Consider the following 26940-nt stretch of genomic DNA (forward strand, 5'->3'; position numbering starts at 1 on the left):
GAAGTAACTATGAGCAAACTTACTATGTAACACAAAAAAGTTGCACAGTATATTTTAAGTCTCACTTTATATTATATCTTTTTGGGTACTATTTCATAATTTTCATATAAAAAAGAATAATGTCTCAAACAATTTTAACTTTTAAAATTTAAATTTATTGTTGTGATTTTTCAAAATCTAAAAGAATTTGCAACATTAATTAATCTGGCATGTCCTCCTTTTCATTCCATGATTCAATTTCTTCAACACATTTAATTAAGTCTTGGTCTACAGTGTCATCCAAAAAGTATATTTCTTCTTTGTCTTCCTTAGGATTGTTTTCCATATTAATTTGAAGTGAAATATTATTTTCATTTTGTTGTGCTTTCATTTTCTTGCTGTTAATTGCACAAAAAATAAATATTATCAGTAGAGATAGGGCACTGTTGGGTTTAAGTTCAGACAGGTACTTGTGAGTTTTTAACAGTGAAGTTATCTTTGGGCAGTGTATGGTTTCAGGCAGGAAGTAGAACTATTAAAAAGTGCCTGTGATGAAGCCTAAGTAAATTCATAATTATACCACAGAAGCCTAACTCAATCAATAATTTAAATAAATAAGCCTTTCTCAATGTCTAACTCTTATAGAGGGACAGTATATAACTATCTGAAAACGTTTTACAAAATTAACTTAAAGTGCATAACATAGTTCTCCTTTCAAATTAACAACTTACCTTCTTCAAAGTAGTTGAAGTTTTCTGTCAAATTCTTTTCCAAATGTACCTTAGGTAGTGTTAGTCAAAATGGCTGTGTTTCCCTCTCATTTTTTATATATAATTGAGACACAAGATGGAGGGCAAACATTGTTCGGAATGGGTAGAAGGGGGCCCGGTAGACACTTCCTGACCCTCTAGGTTTTCTGAGGGGGGCTTAGGACGCTCATATAGGCAAAAAAAAAAAAAAAAAACATTTCACGTGGGGAGCGCCCGGTACGCGCACCGGTAAGCGTACCGGGGAGCGTACTTTGGTGAAAAATAGTGAAAAAAGTTAGAAAATGATAAACGTTTTGAATGATCAGAGGTAGGGTAGCTCTGAAAAGAGCTTTTGGGTTCTGTGGCTGTTTTAGGTACCTACAAGTAGGTCCCAATTCAAAATCTTAAATTCAGGAGGAATATTCTATTCCCCTCATCTGAGAAGTGCACACCATCTCCTCTGTAGATGTCTTGCATGTTGTAACGCAAGTTGTTGTTGTATATTGAACCCATTCTAAAGTCTCTCATGTAAGCAGAAACAGATTTATTCACATGTTTCCGTGCTTTCTCAAATTGTGGACAAAATTGGTTGGACCAGTTCCTTTTCTGTCTTTGGCATATATTGGAATATACCAAGGCAGTTTGGGGAAAAAGTGTCATCAATTGATGAAAGGTGTCCTTTAAAAGCATTTCCAGACCAACCCCAGTCATAGTGCCCAAATCATTTCCACCACAGTGCACTATTAAGAGGTCAGGGTTTGGCAGATGCATAAAAAAATTATATTAAATACATATAAAATATATTTTTCCTTTAAAAGAAGAATACATTTTACAGCTTTTGATATTTGCTATTAAAAAAACATTGAAATTCACTGAAAAAACCATAGGTTATAGACCATATATAGTTGGGAATTAGCATTTACAAAACCTTGAAAATTCACTGAAAAAACCATAGGTTATAGACCATATAAAGTTAGGAATTAGCATTTACAAAACCTTGAAAATTCACAGAAAAAACCATAGGTTATAGACCATATATAGTTAGGAATTAGCATTTACAAAACCTTATTTTACTCACACAAAACCATTGAAATTCGCATATATAGTTAGTTGCACTAACTATATATCGCGCACCCGCAATCCACTGCTGATGATGCCACATATTACATCATTCATGACATGGTCAGTGACATCACTGATGACATCACTGATGACAACTCAAATGACATCACTGACAACATCACTGATTACATCATTCATGTGATAATACGATGAACCTCTTCAGACTCTAATATAACCTTAGATACACTCAGTGTAAACGGACACTCACAGGTTGTCACTCATCCATGGAGTTACTCATACACCTAGTCAGTCATGCAAAGAATCAATCACACCTCCATTTCCATAACTATACAGTTATAAACACCTTACTTATTCAAACATATTCTAACACATATTTACTCTCTTATACAATCACTGATACAAGTTTTCAATGATCCATGCAGCCACTCACACATTCACTGGCTCTTATACACAGTAATTTATATATGTCAACTCTCACATGTACTGTGTTTTACATATGTACTTACTTTGACATGTAGCACTGAGATATCCATTCACTCACCAATACACTCATGCACACAGTCAACCACCCATACAGCTGTTTCCACATGCAGTTTTGAACCCATACATCTAGTGAATCAACTGTTCACACATCTATGCACAGAGTCACACACCTCCCAGCCACCCACCCACACACACACACTCACTCTCCCATACAAATACTTGGGCAACCAATCAATAACCCATATAGTTAATCATATAGCTACTGATCAACACATGCAGCAGTTTACAGAACAACAGATATAATGATGCACAAATTAAGACAGTTTAGTCACTAACCCATGCTCTCAGTGAGACACATTTAATCACTCTCTCATACAGTCAGTCATGCACCTACTAAATCCTTCATCCAGACACTTATACATCCACTCATTCTTCAATATGTAAGACATATTTTAACTTTACAGAAACATACAGTCACTGGATGTTGTCATCAGTGATGTCACTGACCATGTCATGAATGATGTAATATGTGACATCATCAGCAGTGGATTGCGGGTGCGCGATATATAGTTAGTGCAACTAACTATATATGCGAATTTCAATGGTTTTGTGTGAGTAAAATAAGGTTTTGTAAATGCTAATTCCTAACTATATATGGTCTATAACCTATGGTTTTTTCAGTAAATATATATATATATATATATATATATATATATATATATATATATATATATATATATATATATATATATATATATATATGTTTGAGGCATATGAACTGTAGATCGTATACTTGTGGATAGATCGCCATCTGGTGTTGGGCTTGGATGTTTGCACTTTGTTTTTGTCCTGGAAGAAGTCTTTGTAGTCATGAGGTAGGTGACTCCTCCTTAGGACGATAGTGCGCATGGGCATCGATTCCATCTCCAGATTGTTTTTTTCCTCCATCGGGTTCGGATGTGATTTGCTGAGCTCCGGGTCGGTGTAGTTTTCGAACCTCCTTCAACGCGCAATCCCTCTTTACTCGACGGTATTGTCTCGATTGCGTTTCTTTCTCGACACGTATCTTCAAAATATATAAAATCCTCGATCTTCGACGCGGGTGTTGGGCCTATCCGCGCCGACCACGTCAGCAGTCAATGGAAAGGACTCATTTAAAAAAATGCCCCGGGTGTGGTGCTAAGTTCCCACACATGGACTTGCACAAGGTGTGTAACCTCTTCCTGTCCCCGGAGCTCGAAGACAAGAACAGGAGGCCTGTTCATCTTTCAGGTGGAAGAAAACCATCCATGAGCATTGGTCTAGACGTCACAAAATGTCTTGCGGACGCAGCTCGATTCTGGACATCTTCGGAGCAGATCCCAATCCCCAGGCAGAACAACAAACTGATGAAGGATAGAGCTCTGTCTCCGAAGCCGATGACTCCACCGTCGAAGACCAGTCAGTCACCCCGGCTCAGCGGTCCGTGAGTACCGAAACCCCTCTCCCAACCAAAATCAAACCCAGGGCTCCGTTAACACCTTCGCCCTGCTTGAAAATCTAATGCAACATCTTATTGACCAATTTAAAGACAAAGCCAATTACCTTATATAGGAGGGAAAATTAATAAGAAATACGTCTATCAAATGTGCACTTCATGCAGAAGACACTGCCTCTCGTGCTATTAATACCAGTGTTTTGTTACGCTGGCACGCTTGGCTCAGAATTTCTGGATTCAAACAGGAAGTGCAGTCTGCTATTCTTAATCAGCCCTTTGACCAAGAGCATCTTTTTGGGCCCACAGTAGATACATCTTAAGAAAAGATAAAAAAAGGATACGGAGACTGCCAAGGCCATGGGGGCCTTGCAAACCCCTAAAGGTTCATTTTGTTGCTCCTTTTATAGGGATGGCTCCAAAACTATTGGCTTGGAGCATAGCCCCAATCAAAATGTCTCCAGAGGATACTTTCGTGGAGGGTACAGAGGCAACAATGGTAAAGGAAGAGGTCACTGTAACAATACCTGCACCTCCCCTATCACCAAGCAGTGACTTCCCTTCACTTCCCGCCGATCATCCCACTCCTGTTGGGGGAGGCCTCTCACAGTTCCTACCTGTCTGGAATTCTATCACAACAGACAAGTGGGCAAGACAAATTATGCAGTATGGTTATTGCCTGTAACTCGCCTCTACACCCCCAAATATCCCTCCCAGACAACGCCCAATGTCTTCAGAGCATCTCACTCTTCTAAAACAAGAGGTTCTCTCTATTACAAAAACATGCAATAGAACCAGTCCCCTTGCCTCATCAAGGCACAGGGGTTTACTCCCTCTACTTTCTAACCCCAAAAAAGGACGGCTCTCAGGCCAATATTAGACCTCAGACCGTTAAACCTCTACATTCAGTCAGGCCACTTCCATATGGTCACTCTCCCAACAGGTGCCCCCACTGCTTCAACAAGGCAACTTTTTCTCCACTCTAGATCTAAAGGATGCCTACTTTCATATTCCTATTCACCCCGCTCACAGGAAATATCTCAGGTGGTGAACGGTCAACACTATCAATTCAAAGTCCTTCTGTTCAGAGTAACTGCAGCACCCAGAGTCTTTACCATGTGCCTCACAGTAGCAGCAGCTCACTTACAAAAACAACACATTCACTTGTTCCCTTATCTAGACGACTGGCTCATAAAGCCAAGTTACACAGCAGCGGTGTACAGCACACATACAAAACAATCCAGCTGCTTCACAACTTGGGATACACTGTGAATCTCACCAAATCCCAACTCCAACTGTCCAACACACAACATTACCTAGGTGCTACAATAGACACTTCAAAAGCTTTAGCATACCCCAACCCTCTCAGGATAAGCAGTATGCAAACTCTAATATCCAAATTTCAGCCTCAACACTCTTCGCCTACTCGAGTGATCATGCAGTTGATCGGGATGATGGCCTCTTGCATTCTCATCATCCTTTATGAAAGACTCCAAATGTGTCCCTTACAGGAGTATTTGGCACGTCAGTGGAACCAGTCTCAAGGTCAGCTAACAGAGCTGGCATTGGTGGACAGCCGCGCACTTCGCTCTCTGCAGAACATTTTCAAATGGCGGCCATTCCTCGACCTGGTTCCACAAATGGTGCTAACGGCAGAAGCATCGCTCACCGGCTGGAGAGCTCATCTTCAGAACTACCCCATCCAGGGTATATGGACTCCTCGGCAAAAGCAGCAACACATAAATTACCTGGAACTACTGTCAATTTTTCTAGCACTAAAATCCTTTCAACTCCATCTAGTAGGCAAAGCTAACCTAGTCCGTACAGACATGACAGCAATGTACTACATACAGAAACAAGTGGACAGCACACTCTCTACAGCTTTCACACCTAGCTCAAAGCATATGGAGATTGGCCATTCCGCAAAACATATATCTTCTTGCAGAACACCTCCCAGGGGTACACAATCAGATCGCAGATCTGCTCAGTCGTCAAACACAGCAGATCCACGAATGGGAACTTCATTTTTTTTAAAAATATATATTTTTATTGCAGACAGTATAAAAGTTCAAGTTCCACATTCCATAGTTCCAAACCCAGCGGCTACAACGTACCATACTCTCAAATCTCGTCACACAGCCCATGTGCCCACATCCCGTAGGCCGGGCGGCGTTAACCATGAGAAATTTAAGATCTTACATTAAGGGTCAAGTCACAGCCATCTAGTAGGGAGACCTTGTGTCCGCTTTTCCATTTTTTAACGACCCCCTCCCAAGAAACCCCCCCCCACAACCCCCAACACGTTACCAACCTCATGAAGCTATTATGAGCGACTAGGGGTGTCTTAACCTAGCCTACTATGCCCCGTCTCACCGCACGTATGGGAGCTTAATTCTCAAGTTCTTTTTCCATTCTTTCACATGTGGGGCCAGCCAGAGATAGATCTGTTCGCCACACATCAAAACACAAAATGCCCAAGCTTCGCGTCCAGGTATTCACACCCATTGTGTGAAGTAGTGTAGTAGTGTGGCTCACTGGTTAGAGGCGGCAGACCTGAGAGCAGAGGACGGCCCGGGACCAGGGTTCGATTCCCGGCGCGGCAGGTTTCTGGACCAGGGTCAGCGGACTCGATAATTCTCTCGCCTCGGTGCCCACTCTGATCAGCGTTCACACTCGGCAACTCTGGGCATTAGCTTGCCTCATCTTCACTAACGGCCCCACCAGACCGCCGGGGATGCCTGGTCTCACCCTGGAGATACCCATTAAGGGACCATCTCTCAGGGAAGCCAGGAAGGGTTTCGCAGCGGTCGAAGCGCCTTGGGACCCTCCGGGTAAGTAGTGCGCTATATAAATGCTTATACATACATACATACATACATTGTCCAAAGGTAATGCGCTATGGATGAACTGGTCAGACAAATTTGCTTAGTCTTTTCCGCCTCTCCCACTAATTCCGTTAGTGGTTCGGAAGCTCAAACAGCATTCCCTCACCATGATCCTGGTTGCTCCAACATGGGCCTGACAACCATTGTTCACAACCCTCTAGGAACTATCAGTAGTTCCTCATCAAAAACTGCACCTCTCACCCAAGAATTCTCACTCAGAACCATGGAGAGATAAGGCACCCAGATCCCAATCAACTCAATCTTGCGATCTGGCTCCTGAAGTCTTAGAGCTCGGTTACCTCATCTCCCACCAAACTGCATGAACATTATTAAAGAAGCTAGACGTCTTACCAGCAGAGCATGCTACACCGCAAAGTGGAAACGATTTGTAATTTACTGTACAAATAACAAAATCAATCCACTAAATGCTTCTATTCAAAACATCATCTGTTATCTCCTACACCTACAACAATGTAACCTAGCGTATACATCCATAAGACTACATCTTGCTGCAATAGCAGCTTATCTCCAAAACAGACAACACTTGTCTTTGTTTAGAGTACCCGCTGTTAAAACATTTATGGAAGGACTTAAAAGATTAATTCGACCTAGAGCTCCACCCTCTCCAGTATGGAATTTAAATATTGTTCTTACTAGACTCATGAGTCCCCCTTTCGAACCTCTGCACAAATGCAAACCACAATACCTCACTTGGAGAGTAGCCTTTCTAGTCGCTATTACATCTCTCAGAAGAGTTAGTGAACTCCAGGCATTAACCATACAAGAACCATTTTTACACAACCATCATTAAAAAGGGGTTCTTAGGCCTCACCCAAAATTTTTACCTGAAGTCGTTTATGCCTTCCATCTTAACTAGTCTGTTGAACTCCCAGTTTTTTCCCCACAACCCGGTTGAGTGGCAGACCGGGCTCTTTCCAAGTTAGACGTTAAAAGAGCTATACTTTACTACATTGAAAGGACAAAATCCTTTAGGAAAACTAAACAACTCTTTGTGGCTTTCTCACCACTTCATGAGGGCAATCCCATTTCCAAAGCGGGTATTGCAAGGTGGATTATTAAATGCATCCAAATATGCTATCTCAAAGCCAAACACACACTAGCCATTCCCCCTAGAGCTCATTCCACACACAAACTAGGGGCTTCTATGGTATTCTTAGGGAACATTCCCCTATATGATATCTGCAAAGCAGCAAATTTGTCTACACCGCACACTTTTACAAAACACTATTGTGTAGATGTGCAAGCAAAACAACAAGCTAGTGTTGGCCAGGCTGTATTAAGAATACTTTTTCAAACCACTGCAACAGATACAGGTAGCCACCGCTAAGGAGGTAACTGCTGTATAGTCTATACACAAGTATACGATCTAGAACTCCTATGCCTCAAACGGAAAATGCTACTTACCAGTATGCATCTGTTCTTGGCATGTAGAGCTGTAGATTCGTATACGCCCACCCGCCTCCCCAAATACCTCTATGTGTTCCAGTATTATCTTACTTAGATATATTACACATGGACATCTTTCATATTTCTTACTGACTCCATCATAACCCTCCATGGCAAAACAGTCTGGAGATGGAGTCGATGCCCATGCGCACTATCGTCCTTAGGAGGAGTCACCTACCTCGTGACTACAAAGACTTCTTCCAAGACAAAAACTAAGTGCAAACATCCGAGCCCAACACCAGATGGCGATCTATGCACAAGTATACGAATCTACAGCTCTACATGCCAAGTACAGATGCATACTGGTAAGTAGCATTTTTCATATATATTATACACTTAGATACTCACTCCTTCTTATTGGAGCAGTTGCTTCTCAGTAAATATGGTGCTGTTGGTTAGTCATGGTAAACACATTTTTTGATTGCTAATAATTCACCCCCATTTGGTGAATCTGCCTGGACCCTGTTTAGGATCTTTGCATGCGTAGGTGTTTGTAATTTTCATGCTCATTTTTTTTTGTTCTCTGCTAAGGTAAACTACTGAACAGAATTACTTGTCATGAAGACTGAGCGTGTGCCAGGACAGAACCCTTTTTGTGGTTTTGTTTAAAAATATTTAGAACTTTTTTACATCTTTTGCAATTAAAATAACCAACAGAAAACTAAAGCTAGGTTTGTGAACCTTTGTCTTAGTCAAAAACATTCCATGAATTGCAGTACAACCAAACATGGTTCACAAACCAAGTGTCATTGGTTCATAAGCTGAATAGTTGTTGTGCTTTCAGAGGTCACAACCTGAATTAGTTGGATTTGCACTCTACGACCAAAAACAAAGTAAGCACTAAAACGCACTGAAATTGGGCAGTACATTTTTTCCCACCTCTGCTTGATGCAGATACAAATGCACAGCACTACATTCATGTCTTACCGGAATAAGCAGGGAGTTGACAACCCCTCATGCTCAAAGTTCAGGCGCTCTGCTATGGGCAGATATCCACATTTCAGATAGTCATTGTACATCTAACTCAGAGCCTTTTAAGCTAACCATAGATGGCTCTGAATTAATAGGTTCTGTATGGAATATTTAGGCTTTTGGTTACATACAAATAGACTCATTTGAAACACAAACAATGCCACGACTAATTTCCTTAAATCAAAGTTTAATGACAGTGCCCTTTTGCTCATAAGTTCACAGACAGGTCTCAGACTTTCTTTGCTTACCCTCGTCATATTCATGTGGCATTTCCTGTGTTTGCAATCAGAATTCTTGCAGCACAGGAGTCTTACCTATCTCCATATCTTATTAGAACTCCATGGGTTCCAGCATGTCCCACTATCCATAATCCTTCTGTTTGTAACCCTGTAAGATGGCTTCTGAGAGGGGTCCTGTTCGCATGACAAAGTTGGCGTTTTTTGAAAACAGCCAGTTGCTATCAAGATTTTCCAGTCATAATGAAAACGAGGGACTTTGACGACTGACTGGACATCAAAGAGTCCCTAGTTGGAGAAGTGTGGCTCAGGGGTTAGAGGCGGCAGACCTGGAGCTTGAGTTTCGGCCCTGGACCAGGGTTCAATTCCCCGCCTCGGCGGGTCTTGGGCTCAATAATCCCACGGACTCGATAATTCTCGCTCTGGTGCCTTCTCGACTCACGGGTTCACACTCTGCGACTCTGGGCAATAGCTTGCTTAATCTCCACATCGGCCCTTCGCGGCGGGATGCCTGGCTTTCACCTTGTGGATACCCTTCCAGGGTTATCTCACAGGGGAATACCAGGACGGGTTCCCTAAGCAAGCGCGGAGATGCCCCAGGGTAAGTCCTGCGCTATATAAGTTTCATACACACATACACACATTTAGTTCAAGCGGGAAACTGGGCTTTAGAGATGGGCAGCTGTGACTTAAAAACTGAATATCTCTGAGACATTTAGAAGAACAATGGCTAAAATGGTTCAGGAATCTGGTAGCTTGTTCCAGATACCTTAACCCGGCAATGTGCTGTGGTGTGAAGATGCAAGACCTCTGGCACTCTCTCTGGCAGACGAGGGCACCCGAGGATGCTCGGATAGTGCAGGCTCACCAGGCACAAATGAGAAAGTGTATTGCTGTATTGTGTGTACTTTTTGTGTTGCATGGGGCTTCCTACATGTTTATCAGTGAGCTGACACTTTACCTGGGATTCTTTTCGCACTGAATGCCTTTGCTGCACAGAAACCATCCCAGAGTGACCCCTGCTCCTGTGCCCCTTTTCCTTGGAGTTGTGTCTCCTTTTGTTTGGATCTGTTGACAGTTCCTATCAGCATTACTAAACTGCAGATTTCTTCCTCCCTACCAGCGCCTACGGGAAGAGATGGAAGAGATAACTCAGCAGCAGCTTGTACACGATAAGCATTGCAAGGACCTGATGGGGTTTGGCACCAAGCCACGGCACATCACTCCATTCACCAGCTTCCAGTCGGTCCAGCCACAACCTTCCAATGCTTTGATGGGCCTTCTGGGCTATAGTGGGCAGGCTAGCATCCTAGCCTATGGGAGCGCATCCCTGTCTTCCAAGTCCACCCTAGTGGAGAGTCGGAGCTGCCGGGAACTGATGGAGGAAAAGTTTGATCAGGTGAATATATGCAGCTGTGTCTCATCCTTTTTTGCTGTACTCTTTATTCTTACACTAGATCTTTTTGTACCATGTTCTATGCTGTTTTCAGTCTATCTTCTCTACTTACTAAATGTACTACTTCTCAATTTTCAAGACCCGTACTTTCCTCCCTCTTTTTCTGTCTAATTAGCTCTTTTTTATCCCTCTTCAGCATGCTCCTCCTTATATCTATCTCTATCATTCCCTTTCTGCTCTTTGCAGTGTTTCAACTTACTGCTTCCCTTCCATTTGCTTTTGCTTCTTTTTTTAATTTCTTTCTTTTCTTTACTTTCTCTCTCTCCAACTAACAACCCTTTCACCAGCTCCTTTTATTCCACCTGCTTTTTTCTCGCACTCTATTTCTTCAATTGCCTGCACATTTCCCTTCCTCTCCTCCTGCCTCTCTTCTTCAGCCTGCCTCTTCCATCTCCCTTCTCGTACCTCTGTACCTCTCTCTCCCTTCATTCTCACCTCTTCGGTCTAGTGTACATGTCACTTCTTTCTTAACCCTTCCTGTTCCCTTTCTCGTTCCTCCACCTAACTCATTCATTCCACTATTTCCTTCTTTTCTTGCCTTCCTTTTGCCATCCCTACCTCTTTTATGTTCTGACTTTCCCACTTCCCATTTTATATGACGTCATAGACACTTCTTTTTTCAGGTGTGCCGCTGGGTCCTGAAGTGTCGAAGCTGCAAAAGTTCCCTTATCCAAATGACCATTTTAAATGTACTGCCACGTTTGGCTGCCTTCCGACCCACTGCCTTTACAGGTGAGGCCTATCTTCTTAAGAGGGATGTACAGTAGAAGTGTCATGGGGTGTTCGAGTGTGGTTGCTTGGGTTGTGAGAGTGAGACTGGTTGGTGTGAGCATGGTTGCCCAGAATGTGAGAAGTGTGGAATGTGAGAGGTATGAACGCCGAGCCTTGAGGTCTGTAAGCATATGCATGCATTGTCAGTACAGTTCTTCATGGTTTGAGGGAGGGGTTGTGTGGAGTGAGGTAGTACATGTTGTGTGAGCATGTCTTTGAGGAATGCTACTACAGTTGGTAGTGGTGAGCACGGGTGCTGGCAGCATGTTGTAATTGTATCTTCGTAGCATGGTTGCCCATAGATACAATGCGTTGCAGTGAGTGGTTTGTGTGTGTGTAAGAGCGATCACAGGTCTGTGAGTTGAGTAAGTGTTGATACCTTGTATATGAATGTAGCTGTGTAATAGTCTTACTAGCTGGGTTAGACATTAGAGTCCGATTGTCTGAAATATCTATCTGGACAGACCTTGGGCAGCGCTCTACCGGAGGAGTGAAGCTTGGCGGCATGAGATGTGCGAGCGCTTGGAGTATTAATTTATTAGTAAAGGATGTCGGAATTTTATGGGGCTTTTGAACCTGTAATAGGTGTTCGAAAAAAGTTTTTTGCATGGCTTGAAAAAGCTGTGCTGCTTGGTTCCTTTAAAAAAAATGTTTATGGTCCGTCTTATGTTTTCCTTGTGTTAACTGGAAAATCTACCTGTCCACTGGAGGTGTTTCATATTTTACTGTGTTGTTAATTAGGAGAGGTATGCTCTGGTAACGGGACGGGCAGAAAGTGTAGATCCAACCTCAATGAGAAAGTGTGGTCTCACTCTTTCCTGGCTATGAGTTGATTGGCGGTGGTGGTCACGAGTCAGGGTGTAGCTACCGATGTTACAGCAGGTTTAATGGCACACTGGCCTTAGGGACCCACTGAACCCTGGTTATTGTTATATTTTGCAAGCTGTTCAGCAGACTGCTCATAAGCCGTAGGTTTGTTTCATCCCAGCTGCCCAGGAGATTCAAAAAGAACATGCGGGTCAATGAGCTGCACCATTGCCTTCCCAGATCCAGAAGGCTGAGCCTGCATCATCCACCACCCATTAGAGGGAATAATAGACAGTCTCTTTCACTCGCAAGCAGGGGGAGATCTTTCTGAATCTGGAGCCATTCAAACTATCATTCTATCTTTTAGGGTTCTAAAGTTGTCGCTGTTTAAGGTTGTGGCCCAGTTTAGCTTTCGACCGAGCAGGAGCCTTTCAAAGTAGATGTTCATTTTGACCGGCTGAGGCTGGTTCCACTGTCACCAATATGTTTCAGTCTTCTTGAATGTGTAACTTACACCTCTGAAACATATAGTCGAAACGAACCCACTATCTCTCTCCTTCTCCACTCGTAGCGAATGCGTCTACTTCAGCTCATAACCATTCCCTAGACAGGAGTAACTGAACCTTGACCCCAAGTGCAGTGTGTGAAAATAATACAATTCCGAATCATGCCTCTTCTGCTACATCTCTGCACTTCATGTCTCTTTATCTCTCACTTGTAGCGTCTTTTTCTTGCTTGCTTTCTCTCTCTGTCACGTTTCTTAATCTTTCTTCCTTTTCTGCCTTCCTCTCTCTTGGTTCAGGTCAAACTTTGATGAGGAAAAATTAGTCTTATTTACCTATAAATAAGTGCTGATGCCCACAAATTGCAACCATTAACACAATTTAGGCTCTGTTATAATGGTGCCAAGATGCACTAACCTTCATATCAAGACACACCAGTATCAGTGTGTGCTTCCATGCTTCTTTCTTTAAATCCACTGCCAACCATACACTGACAATATGCAGATTAGACTGGGGAAGTAGAATAGGTTTACAAGACAAAAAAAGTGCATTGATATGGACTGGCTCACTAAGGTGAGCGCAAATTTCACTGGTGGCCAGACACCAGGGCACTAGTAAGAGCACCTAAGACTTTGCTTGTGGGGATGGGCCTCTTCTAGTTCAATTGACATAGCTACTTTAAGTGCAGAAACCTAACAAAAACTACTGTTTTAACATCTTTTGGAGTATTATGCCAGTACATTAAAGTAAAGCTCACATTCCAGCATTGCTGCCTGTATCCCATTAATGTAGCCCATTTTAACTAAAAAGATCTGATCATTTCCAAGGTTTGTAAAGTTGACCATAAGAATTGCCCAAATGATATAACATTGGTCATTGGGTTCAGTATTGTGGGAAAAGTTGGAGCTACATTTTTGAGTGTTATTTATTGGGCTACACTCTGAACCCCTTCACTCTTCTAGTGTAAGTCTTAACTGGTCGCCCTCGCAACCCTTAAAGAAGTAATTGCCTAAACAGTGGCTCTTGCCTATTCTATTTGAAGTGCATCAGTATTGCGGTCCTACAACATCAGTGAGCTGTACCCATACAGGATACTGCCCGACAACCTCCGACTGCCCTAGGATCCCAGAAAAGGCTTCATAGTGACATATCTCGTGTTTGTTGTTGAGTTTGTGAAATCAGCTGGTCTGAATGTGTCAGCTAACGTGAGTGTGTGTGTCAGCATGGCTATGTGGTGTGTGTGAACGCTGTTGCATAAAATGTATGAGAACAATTGATAGGTTCAGTGCCAAGAATGTGAAAACAAAGCAGACTTAACTTTGTTAGTCTGGCAAGCTGGGTTGTTGAAGTGCACTGCTCTTCATGTATGATTGTATTTGAGAAGTATCATTTCTTTGGTTTATTTTTTATGTCAGGATATCCTTTATTTTCATTTAATTTTTCATTTGTCCAATTTCGTACTAATGGTTTGACTTTCTTGCTCTGATGTTTGTTCTCTGATTTATCGAGCATTGTCAATGGTGTTATTAGTTTGTTTTGTTAGCCTAGTGGTTTGTTGTTTGGTTGATTACTCTCCAATTCTTTCATACAACTTTAGTTTTTGTCATTGGCTCTTACGACCATTTGTTTGTTTTTTTAAAGTGGGTTGATTCACTTATTCTTTAACTCTATTTTCTACTCTTTGTTGCATTCTTGACTCTGGTCTGTTATTTGTTTATTGATTGATTTGCTTATTCTTGTCTGCATTCTTTGTGTTGGTTCTTAATTGGCCTTTCCCTTTGGATTGAGTGGCTTATGTGTCAGTTATTTGGCGTCTGTTGTGTAATTTTTTTACATTAATTTCATGATTCGTTGTTGCTGGTGTCAATTCTTTGGTTGGATTTATTATTTTTTTTATGGTTGGTTGTTTTAATTAATGATTAATTGACTCATGTTCATATCTTTAGTCTCATTTATTGGCTATAATGTCTTTTCTTTGGTACTGTTCATTGGTCTGGTGTCTGCCCTTTATTTTATTGACTCTACTCACCTGACCATGACCGTGTTGTGTTCTTCATTGGAGTACCCTTTTTTGTTTGGTTTATTTGGTTTAAATTGTTAGCTCTGATGTTTGTTCTTTTTTTAATGGTTCATTTACCCTGATATTTATTTGATTTCATTTGTTGCTCCACTGTAAGATTTTGGTTTTATTACTTTCTTGATTCTTGCATATATTCTTTGGTAATTGATTTATTTACTCCGACGTCCGCACTTCAAGTTGTCATTGTTTTAAATTATCTCTATGACACTGATATCATTTATTTGATTTAGTTTTTTGTTGACATGTTCTGTTATTAGTTTTCTTGACTTAAGTTTATTTTATTTACTGTACTGTATGTTCTTTACTTTATTTACAAATTCTCAGTCTCTTTCTCTTCTCTGCAGTCGATCAGTACCTCCCAGAAACCATGAGCCACTTGCTGAGCTGTGTGAAAAGAGAAAAGGAGCGCCCTGTAGCCTTCCAAGCTATTGGGCTATTGTCAGTGGCTGTAAGGACAGAGATCAGCAGCTACCTGAGCAAGATCCTGGAAAACATCAAAACCGCCTTGCCTCCCAAGGATTTTGCTCACAAGTTAGTAAAGCAAGGAATGGGGAAGAAGCCTTGGGCGACATGGAAGAGTGAATCGGGAAATAGAGAGGTCTATAGGGAACAGAAAAGCATATGGCGACCTACAGGTCTATCAGGAAACCTAGGTAGATTAAGAAGAATTGGGTAGGCGGAAGAAACACAGAGATCTGCAGGGAGTGAGAGAAGTTTGGAAAGCATAGAATTTTTTGCAGTAAATTGAAACCTTGCAAGGCTTAAGAATTGAGAAATATGTGCAAGCAGGGGCAATGAAGAAAGTATGAGGCGATCTGCAGAAAATGGTTATCTAGGAAAAGCATAAAGCAAGAGCGGACCGTTAATCACGTAATTGCTGTGTACATGAACTCCTCGGCCACAGTGCTACTTGTCCGCCTCTGAGAATGTTGATTATATATCCATCAGGAAAAGATGGACTGCCGAATAGGACTGTCATGACTGACAGCAAATTACCATAATTTATGGAAAGTAAATGAGGGCAAATTTTTTTTTTTGCCAGTGTTTGATGTTTGCAGGACAATCTTTTATTAAAAATACATTGTGCAATCCTTGCAAGTTAATCCTCTTTCTAATATGGTGGGTGTCTAATTTTTACAAATATCTTGAATCAGTAGAGTTTCCTGGGTGTCAGGTGAGCCTGTGGTCCAAAAGCTTCCTTTACTCCCCAGGCTAAATTTCTTGGAAAACTGCCTTTGAAAAACAAACATGATATTGCCTCCAGTTGGCACAGTCCTCTCCTAAACAACAATGTATATTATTTTTTATAGAAGAAACATGGGAACAGTTAATAGTAGGAGTTTTGCCATTGACAAAAAGTCAGTTGTAGAAAACAGATACATGTGGCAAAATAGTGCTTTTTAACTACATTTTTCTTTAGGAAAGACATTGTGCTGCTGTGTAAAGATGTTTAATGCCTGGTTGACCGTAGCATCTGGTATGGTCTGATATGAGGTTTAAGAAAAACAACAATGCCTCTCTCTCTTACGGTCTATTTACTTCCACCTTGTCTCCCTTAACCATTATGTTTCCCTCTCTTGCAGGAGACAGAAGTTGCTTCAGGTCGATGCCACGGTTTTCACCTGCATTAGTATGCTGGCTCGAGCACTGGGGCCGTGCATCCAACAGGACATCAAAGAGCTTCTGGAACCCATGTTGTCCGTAGGACTTAGGTAGGTGTTACCAGGGGGAGCATTCCCCACTATGTGTTTATGAGCTTGCTCCTTCCACTGTTTTACATGTGGCATGCCATCTCTCATAGCGGCCAATGAGTTGGCTCTTTCATTGGCTGTGTACTTGATTTGGCATCTGCCTCTGTCTATGCCAGTGAGCTGCTTTCTTTCACTATGTTGCGTACCAAACGAGTTGCCTCGCTTCAACTTTCTCCTTTGAGTTGACTCTTTCTACCTTTTTAGTGTACTGGTTCCAGCATTTGTCTGTGAACTATATTCTCTAACTTGGAGCCTGGTTCAGTTACTCTTTCTTTATCTTTGTGCTGAATCCTTCTTTTGTCTTTGTGGTGTCTTCTCCTGTTCCCTCTTCTTTGAGAGTGCACAAGTTGCTGTTAAACCAGTGAAAATGTTAGTTGTAATTGTTAAGTGTTCTAAGTGGGCCTTTGTGTGATCTGGTCAGCTGACAGTTCCATTGCCCTGAATAGCACAGTTTTGCAGAATCTTGGATCAATCATTTAGATACGGTCCATCTGTATGGCTTAGAATAGCTGTGCCACCCTGCCCTGTATATTTCTTCCTGATACGTACCCTGGAATCACTCTATTTGTTACTGTGCTGCTCATTAGCAGAGCTTACACCTTCTTAGACTTGGTCATTCAAATTAAAACCCCAACCAAAGCGACTGTGGTCACTCCCTCTCATCTGAGGCAGCAGTGTTCTGATCTTGATAATAGTTTAGACCAGTGATACTCATAGTACGGCCCTCTTGACCTTTAGATGCGGCCCCTGGTGACCAGTACCACGAGATGCTGTTTACTTTCTAAGCACTAATATTCAGAAAAAAAGTTAAATAAACTGAAAGAATATATTTGAAGATTAAATGAACTAACTACTCTGGTGTCCTGCACCATTTAACTTTTTTTAGACCTCCGTACGCAATCTTTGACCCACCCTGGACCCCTTACCGCCACACTACGGACCTCGGTCAAACCACAGATCATACTTTGTGGCCCCTGGGAAAATGTTTACAAGTACCCATGGTTTAAACAGAGCCACAGACAGGTGTAACCCTGTGGGAAGGTTGTGGATTGACTATCTTTGTCAAAGATTTGTCCAGTACTTTGTAATTGTAGTCCCCTGCCTGTCCTCATGCGGCGGACATACATACTTACTGTATGGGCGAATGGTGCTTTGCATTTGGTTAATGTACGCATGGGTGCACAAGATGATGGTCTTTCTATGAGTCTGTCTCAGCTTCTTTATTTGGGCAGTAGGGCAGCGACACACCACACCACGCACCTTACTCTTCAACTCATTGCTTACATATTGCAGGTTTTAGATGACAACATACAATCTCACCGATCATTTGTTTAAATTATTATTTTTTTAATTCTTTTTATTAATGCACACAAAATAAATCATAAACATGTACGATAAAACACTGGGTTGCATCGTAGCAAGTATTACAAATAGGTACGTCCTTCGAAACAGAGAAATACAACAAAGATGTTGACATTTAGGTTCAGGGATCCTCCGACAATACAGGGTCATCCGGTACGGCAGGAGGGGCGCAGATATCACCCCTATACACATTCCAGGGCCCCCAAATTTTACCCCATTTCTTGGGCCTCACCCTGGCCACATACACCGCCCGCTCTCTAAACATGCACCAGTCCAGATCTTCCATCCATTTTCCAATAGTAGGCGGTTGAGTCGCCCCCCATAATTGAGCGATATTACGCTTGGCGATGCCGCATGCCAGTGTGGCCGACACTTTTCCGTGGGACGTGAGATCAGTGGGATCCCAAACATTCAAAAGACAACGCCACGCCTCCAATTCAAAGCTCACTCCCCACACCTCACGCACCTTAGCATGAACCGCGGACCAATACCCCCGAATGAGAGCACAGTCCCACACCACATGAAAAAACGTTCCAACTTCGCCACATCCTCTCCTACACTCATCACTAACAGCCAAACCCATTCGCACTAATCGCGGGCCGGTGACATAGGTGCGATGGAGGATCTTTAATTGGGCCAACTTGAGTCTCATTTGGATTGCAACGACCCTTGGAGAGGCCACAGCCTCCCTCCAGTCTTCATCATCAAGGATCAGTCCCTCAGCTGTCCATTGGTCCCTATGACCCACAAGGGGATCCTCAGTATGGTTAACTAACTTTTTATAAATCAAAGAGATCGTCTTTGCTGGGAGATGACCGTCCAACACTCATGCCTAATCTGGAGGTAGCGAAACCGCTCACTCACCCGCAGCTGATACCTTCCCTGCAAAGTTTCAAACGGGAGGATTCCATCTTTACCCCAGAGATCTCCCACTCGGGAAATCGCTATGAGGTCCCACTTGTCAAAACCTTTAGATTTCCAGAGACTTCCCAAGCGTTCAGCCAGAGAGGCGTAGCCAGAGTAATCCTTCCCTCCTATTTAAGAGAGCGGGTAGCCTCATGCCATACCTCGACAGCGACCGCCGTCGGCCCCACCAGGGGAAAACACCCACGTCTAGCATACAGCACCCTGGAAAACTCCCCCCCGGGTACCTGACCGCGATCCATAGCATAGCCGGGATCTAGTGGGGAGCTATAGATGGCATGATTCAACGCCGCCAGTTGGGACGCCCAGTAATACTTACGTATGTTAGGCAGGCCAATCCCCCCGTCATACCACGGCAACGTCAATTTCGTAAATGCGATTCGGGGCCTGCCATCCCAGAAAAGTTGTCTCTGGAGAGACTCGACCTCCTTGAAATACGACAGGGGAACCGGGTCCATAGAGTTTTGAAGCACGTACAATAAACAAGGCAGGGCCATCATCTTAAACAGAACAGCACGACCGAGAAGGGAGAGCAGAAGCGATTTCCATCGGACCACATCTCGCCTAAGCCAAACCAAGGGTGGCAGCAAATTTTTAGAGTACCTATTCCGAGGGTCCGAGGAGATATAAATACCCAGATATTTGAATCCCTCCGTTTCCACTTTAACTGGACAGCCTGCAGGAACCTCCGGGGGATCGCCACTCAAGACAAAAAGGACCGACTTTGCCCAATTAATGGGGAAGCCGGAATATCCTCCAAACACCTCCAGAACGTCTAAAAATACTATGAGCGAAGTTCGGGGATACGACAAATACAACAAGATGTCATCAGCATACAGGGATATCTTATCCTCACACTCGGGCGTCCACCTAATCCCCTTTATCGATCTGTCCCAACAGACCCAAGCCGCAAGCGGCTCGAGTGCCAAAGCAAATAACTGCGGGGAAAGAGGACATCCTTGTCTGGTGGCCCTCCCCAACGCGAAATCAGCCTATCTATGATTATTGATAACTACGCGGGCCAGTGGATCGGAGTATAAGAGGCGGACCCAAGAAACAAACTCTGGGCCAATGCCCATCTTGCCCAGGACGCCGAAAAGATAAGGCCATTCCACTCTGTCAAACGCCATGGTGGCATCCAAAGATAAGAAAATTGTCAGCTCATGTATTTGTGATGCCCCACCCAGAACCCCATGCAACCTGCGTAGATTAAGAGCCGTGTTACGGCGGGGCATAAAACCCGACGGGTCCAGGTGAACCAGTGTCGTGATGACCTTAACCAATCGGGTCGCCAGTAGTTTCGCTAAATCTTTTGGTTCGGCATTCAACAAAGAGATCGGTCGGTAGGAGGAACACTCCGTCCTTGACTTGCCTTCCTTGTGCAGGACTATGATATTTGCTACACGCTGATCATACGGAAGCTGACCCCTCTTCCTACTTTCTGTAAACATTTCTCTAACGAAGGGAGACAATTTATTCGCGTTCACTTTATAGAGCTCAATGGGGAGCCCATTAGGGCCAGCAGCCTTACCAGAACGAACCCCTCTGATTGCCTGCGCCACCTCGTCGTTAGTAAATAGGGAGTCCAGGAATTTCCTGTCCTCATCCAATAGGGTGGGCATTGGGATGTCACCAATCATGTCCGCATTTTCGGACTCCGAGTGTGCACACTCAGCCGCGTAAACCGACTTATAATAGCCAGCGAATGTGTCAACAATCTTCTGCGGATCCGTTATTTTATCTGAACCAACGGGTTGCAGCACCGGCACCAGCCGCGACCCCCAGTCCACCTTTTCCAACCAGGCAATCAGCTTTCCTGCCTTATCCCCGTGTTCGTACACTCTACTCTGGGTATCTGCCAATTGTGTCCTCGCATTATCTCGGGCCAGGCTCCGATACTCATCCCGAAGGAGGCGCTGGCGATGCTGACTCTCCGGGGAGGAGTCAGATGACACCTCACGCTCCAGCGTAAGCAGCTCCGACTCCACCCTGTCCATCTCAGCGTGCCCCTCTCTCTTCTTACTGGAAATAAACGATAACAGTTCCCCTCTAAGGACAGTTTTGTACGCTTCCCATAGGGAATGTTTGGAGTCCACCGAATCTGCATTCTCCTGAAAATAGCTATCGGCCACACGCGCGATATCCTTCCTAGCCGCTGGGTCTCGGAACCGCCAAGCACTGATAGGTGCGACCCTGGCCACATCACGCCCGCCAAGGTCTAAACTAATCCAGATAGGCGAGTGGTCTGAAACCCCCCTCGCCAAGTGCTGCACCTCTCGAGCCACGCCGCCTGCGCCGCAGGTATCAGTACATAGTCTATCCTGGAAAGGGACTTGTGTGCAGCCGAAACGTGAGTGTATTGAGTGCCACCAGGGTTCTGAAGTCTCCATCCATCCACCAAACCCACAGTCTCCACAAACTCAGCCAACCACCTCCGGGACGGCAACAACTCCTGAGCCTGGCTCCTGTCAACCTTCCCCTCCATAACTGCATTGAAATCCCCACCAACAATCAATAATCCGACAGGCAGCATCAAAGAAATCTTGCACAAATCATGAAATGTATCAGACTAAAGGGCCGGAGGTACATAAACAGACAAAGAGGTTACAATTTGCCCCTCCCACAGCCCAGAGATACCAGCATATCTACCCCTATTGTCGGTCCACGTGGCCTGTATGGCCAGCGGGAAAGAGTTCTTGATCAAGATCCCAACCCCTCTCGATCCAGTTGTAAAACCAGCTTGCACAGCCAATTTATAGCCCCTCTATGAAGTGCCATGCACTGCTTTCCCATAAGGTGAGTCTCCTGCAATAACATGACATCTGGGGAGTGCCTCCGAATCAGCTGGCCAACCATACCCCTCTTGATTTTATCTCCCAGCCTGTTCACATTCCAACTCAAGGCGGAAATCCCGACCACCCCTCTAACAGAAGACATCACCATTCCAAGAAAGAACAGCATATATCGATGGCACCCAGTGTAAAATAAAACGACATACAATAATACAAAAACAAACCCCAAACACCCCCTTCCAACCCAAAAACGCCCCCACCATCCCCCCTCCCTGCACCCCTGCATACAGCTTTCGCTCATCCCCAACTAGCAGTGTGCCTGTCTCCTCCTACTACACCACAAAATCTAAAAGTAGAAAATAGAGGAGGGCCAACGGACTTGCTCCCCCCCCCGCCCCCCCCGACTCTTTGTGGATATACCCGCATCATAAAATAACACAATGACATATGAACACAAATCTGCTGGCAATCCATGCATTAGCCCCCACTGGAACATTCCCCAAACACATAACTCAATGACCCCCTGTTGGCCTCACACTGCACCACGTCATTGTTCTTCTGCTTCCCCCTGATCGCGGGACTCCGAGTCCGGCCACTGAATGGTATCCAGCCAGTCCGCCGCTACTTCAGAATTATCGAAAAACCAAGTCTTCCCATCCAGTTCCACGTGTAGGCGGGCAGGAAACATCATTGCCCCTGTCCCTCAGCTTCTTCTTGATCGAGAGGAACCGCTGCCTTTGCTTCTGGACCGCCTGCGTGAAGTCCGGAAAGAACAGGAGCGTCGCATTCTCAAACTCCAAAGGGTCCGCCACATGGGCCGCTTGCAGGATGGCGTCACGGTCTCAGAAGTTGAGAACACGTGCAATGATCGGTCTAGGATTTGCCCCAACCCGGGGCCTGCTGCCCGGCACCCTGTGAGCGCGCTCCACCGAGAAAAACTTACTGAGGTCCTTTGGTTTGAGAAGAATAAGGATAAGGTTCTCAACAAATAGATCCGTGGCCTGCCCCTCGGCCTTCTCCGGGACTCCCAGAATGCGAACATTGTTGCGTCGGGCCCTCCCTTCATACTCATCGAGCCGACGATCCGTAGGCTCCCTCGAGGCCCGAAGAGCACGCACCTCCTGCTGCAACTGGTTCACGTCGTTAATAAGGCTTGTCGTTTACACTTCCAGCGTTTTAACTTTCTCGTTCGCCTTCGAGAGGTCCGCCCTGATCAGCCCCATTTCTATCGAGACGGTATCCAGTTTGGTGTCAAGAGTCTCCATCTGCTGGCCAAGGGACGTCCGGACCCCAGTGATAGCCGCCATGAGGTCTCTTAAGGACGGTTCCTCTTCGGCAGGGTGACCATCGGAGCTTCCGCCAGGACCCTTCTTGGACTCTAGAGGCGACCCCTTGGGCATGGTGTATCTATCCAGCTTATTCGACTGCACCTGCCTGGCACCCCTGTTGGTCTTGGGTGCCTGTCGCTCAGAGTCTGTCTTAGTCGCCATGGTGCACCCCTAAGGGCTTCCGCCTCCACATGCAGGAATAATGGGGCCAACCGTCGAATAATGGGACCGACGCCCTCACCCACGCGGCCACTAAACCAAGTCTGGACCTGGCCCTCCAACACTCAGCAGCAACTGGGCCAAGTATCTCCACCGGACTACACAGCGTACCGCTCAACTCCGGCCGCGGACGACCGGGCAGAGGAGGGACCACACGGGACGCCGGGTGCTCAGGAGAACCAGCTGCACCCAATCCGGGCTCCAGGACAGGCACACTGGTCCAGCACAGTCCCCAGATCAAAAGGGGCGCCTCACCACATCCAGGCCCCAAGCGGCGACTCACCGCTCATTCCAAGGGACCAACCGTCCCCCGCCGCAGCCACAGCAAGTTCTAGGCGGGTCCCGGCGACAGGGCCTCACCAGGGCCCACCAGGGAGGTCTCCGGGACAGGGCGGCCGCCCGGAGCCAGAAGCCAGCAAAGCTGCCGGGGCACGATCTACAGCTCCACAGTGGAAGGCGCTTCAGGGCTCAAATAGTGGGCCAATCGTCCACAAACCCCTTATCGGGCTTCCCCCACGTCCAGGGGGGCCCCCAGGATGATATGCAAGGCCCGGTCCACAGCCCACAGTAGGAGGCACCTCAGGGCATTAATAGCGGGCCAGTCCTCCAGGAACCCCTTATCGGGCTTTCGCCGCCTCCAGGGGGGTGCCCAGGATGATATACAGGGCCCGGGGGGAGAAAACAGCCCACGGCCCTCGAGACCGCCGCAGGCCGATTCGCGCCCCTCCCCGTAGCCGCTGTTGTTCAGTCGCGGCCTGGGGGACCACTGGCACTCGAGTCCCCGGCCTCACAGGGCTACAGGCCACAAACTGCCGAGTGAGGCAGCGCGGACACCGGGGCACGCAGGAGAGCCGGGAATGTCCCAACCGGTGTAGCTTTGTTTCCCCCAACCGTCAGACATGTCGGGGGACAGGATACCTAGCTGGATGGCGAGTTGGAAGGCGGAGGTCGGCCGGAGCCGATAGTCAAGCAGCCATTTTGGTCGCCGGCTCGGCTCCTCCCCCATTTGTTTACATTTAAGTAGCATTAATATCACCTGCAGGAGAGGGCTCCACTGTTTTTATTACACATGTATCAGGTGGTGGCTGTTACAGCCATAACAAGCCTCACGCATACACAATACATATTTGACATGTTGCACAAGCTTCAGGCAGTGCAGCATGTCAAATAATCTGGATTTGGTGACTGTCAGTAATGCTCCCTTATACCCCAACAGAAGCCACGATAAGTGTAAAACGACTGCCTTCCTTCCTCCCTGAGCTTCTGATTGGGCATAAGGTTGCAAACTTCGCTCTGGCGCCATGTTTGTTGGTTCTCGAGGTTAGGAACTGTTGTGCCTCTTTGATGTGCAGAGCAAAGTGCATGTTGAGGACTAACCCTGGTAAGTTTCCACCTCATACGTATGTGTTAGATCCTGATTATGCTGTTTGTGCCTATCTGCCTGTTTGTGAGTATGCACCAGTGTGTGTATGTGAATGTCTATATGAGTGATTGTTTGTATGTGTGAGATTGTTCAGAATGTTATCATTAAAAGAAAGTAACATACAGTATAGATGGGCGAGCCAACAAAACAATTGCGCACCAATGTGAGCCTTAAAAGTATTTGGCATGCGAATCATGAAACAGTGAAAGGTTAGAGTTTGCTAGGTGTCTTAAAAAACTGAATTTCTCTAACATGCAGAAGTGTTTAACTGCACTGAAAACAATCTATTAAAAGTAAGGGTGTTTAAACATGAACTGAGAATCATTCCTACCCCTGCCCTAAGGACAATGTTGTTAGTGAACTAAGAGACAAGGGAGAGGCCGTGTGTACCCTCTCTGTGGGTTATATGCTTATTATGCATGAAACAAATTTATAGTGTATTTAATCAAACAAAAGACAGGATTTAGTTCAGCATACATCCCGAACTCACATATTTGAAGGTGCTCTGCCGTATGATAATGAAGAAATAGAAGGCTCTGTGAAATAAAGTATTTGCCTAGGATCGAACAATTTGGTAAAGCAGGGAAACCGATTGGTCTCAGATTTTTTAGTTACACACTGTTCAATTTAGTCACTAGAGAGGTATCTTTTTCTGAGGTCAAATGTTAATGCTCTACCCCCCATCCTTGGAGGATGACTTTAGAGTGTCTGTGACAAGTAGAATTTATATTTTATTTTTGACAGTACTACATAGAATGAACCTTGACAAAGGACATGAGGGCACTTTTCACAAATGGCACGGACTATGTTACATTTTTCGGCACAGGGAGTTTTTCCGGGATTTGATACTGCTTCCCCATGTTAGCATAGTTGGTATTTGTAGCCACTATCCCACATTGCCTTCCGCGTTTTTAAACATGAATTTAGGAACATACACCACTGACCCCACAGCAATGCAATTAGTGTACTAAAGGCAAGACTTTTGTAATCTGCACCCTATATGTGGCCTAGCTTATTATACATAAAGCAACATTATAATCTATTAAGTTGAACAAAAGATAGATTTTTGTAAAGCACGTATCCTAACTGAGCTCATGTATTTGAAGGTTGTCTCATATGTAAAAATGGAAGGAAAGGAGGCTGGTTGAAATAAAATATTAGCAATAATCACAGAATTTAGTCAAGTCTGGAAGCTGGGATTGATGCCAGGTTTTCTAGTTTCACACTGTGCATTCAACCTCTAGATGGATATCTCTTACTTCTGTTTTACATCGTAGGTCAGACTACCCAGGATATTGTGGCATTGAGAGGCTAATTTTACTGCATCTTAGGTGGAAATTTTGCAGCATACAATTGTGTTTTTGTTGTGTGTTTGTGGCACTTTGCAGACCCATATATGGTTGTTCTATCCTCCAGAAACACTGAGGAGGTAGTTAAATCACTTGAAGTTTTTGCATGCCTTAACCCACCATGCCTCCTTTCTTTGTTAGTGTTGCTTGCCCCCACCACCTCCCCCTTCCTTCTGTTGTCCTTGTTGCTTGTTCCCTCTCTGTTTTCCATGATGGCCATTCCTCCCTCTGTTGTTTATGTTGCCCCTCTTATCCGTCCGCCTTCCCTCCTTCTGTTGCCTTTCACACCATCAAAAGACTGATGTTGACACTGCTAGCAGCGCCATAGTGGTTTAGTGTCTCACACCCTCCATTGTCAGTGTTGACACCCACCCACCATCCTTGATGCCTCCCTTTGTGTTGCCTCACACCCGCTCAATCAAAACAAACGCTGTGACGCAGCCAGCACTGGCTGCATAATAGTGCTTTTTTCCACACACCCTTTGTTGCCTGTGTTGTCCCCCCACGTGTGCTCCTATCACACTGCCACCGCAAGGTCTTGCCTTCCACTCCACCCACCCACATTCCAGTAATTAAAAAAAACTTTAATGCAGCCAGCACTGGCCACATCATTGTGCAATTTTTAAACTCTCAACCAGACAGCATAACAGCCACACTTCTGTACACCATGGCTAAAAAATGCTCATTAACAAAGCCAAGAACTCTTGTCTCGTAGGCGAGACCTGTTGTCTTTGCCAATGCTTTTTAAATCGGCAAATGGGTAGGCCTTGATTTCTTTTAGTAGTGTTACAAACCTGCACATTTCCAACACCGACATACCCTTAATAAGTAAAGGCTCATCTAAATC

At 44.7% G+C, this 26940-nt stretch overlaps 1 protein-coding gene across 2 annotated transcripts in view; it reads left to right on the top strand.

The window, feature by feature from the left end:
* Window positions 1-26940, top strand: part of MTOR (mechanistic target of rapamycin kinase) — a 938810-nt gene that overhangs the window by 105576 nt on the left and 806294 nt on the right. For both annotated transcript variants that reach the window (XM_086921314.1, XM_086921315.1), the window contains exons 7-10: window positions 10452-10727; window positions 11408-11516; window positions 15290-15476; window positions 16529-16657. In XM_086921314.1, coding sequence (XP_086777440.1) covers window positions 10452-10727; window positions 11408-11516; window positions 15290-15476; window positions 16529-16657 — 701 coding nt within the window. The remainder of the gene's footprint in view (window positions 1-10451; window positions 10728-11407; window positions 11517-15289; window positions 15477-16528; window positions 16658-26940) is intronic.

This window comes from Lissotriton vulgaris, chromosome 5, assembly GCF_964263255.1.
Source record: "Lissotriton vulgaris chromosome 5, aLisVul1.2, whole genome shotgun sequence".
In the NCBI taxonomy this organism is placed as follows: Eukaryota; Metazoa; Chordata; class Amphibia; order Caudata; family Salamandridae; genus Lissotriton; species Lissotriton vulgaris.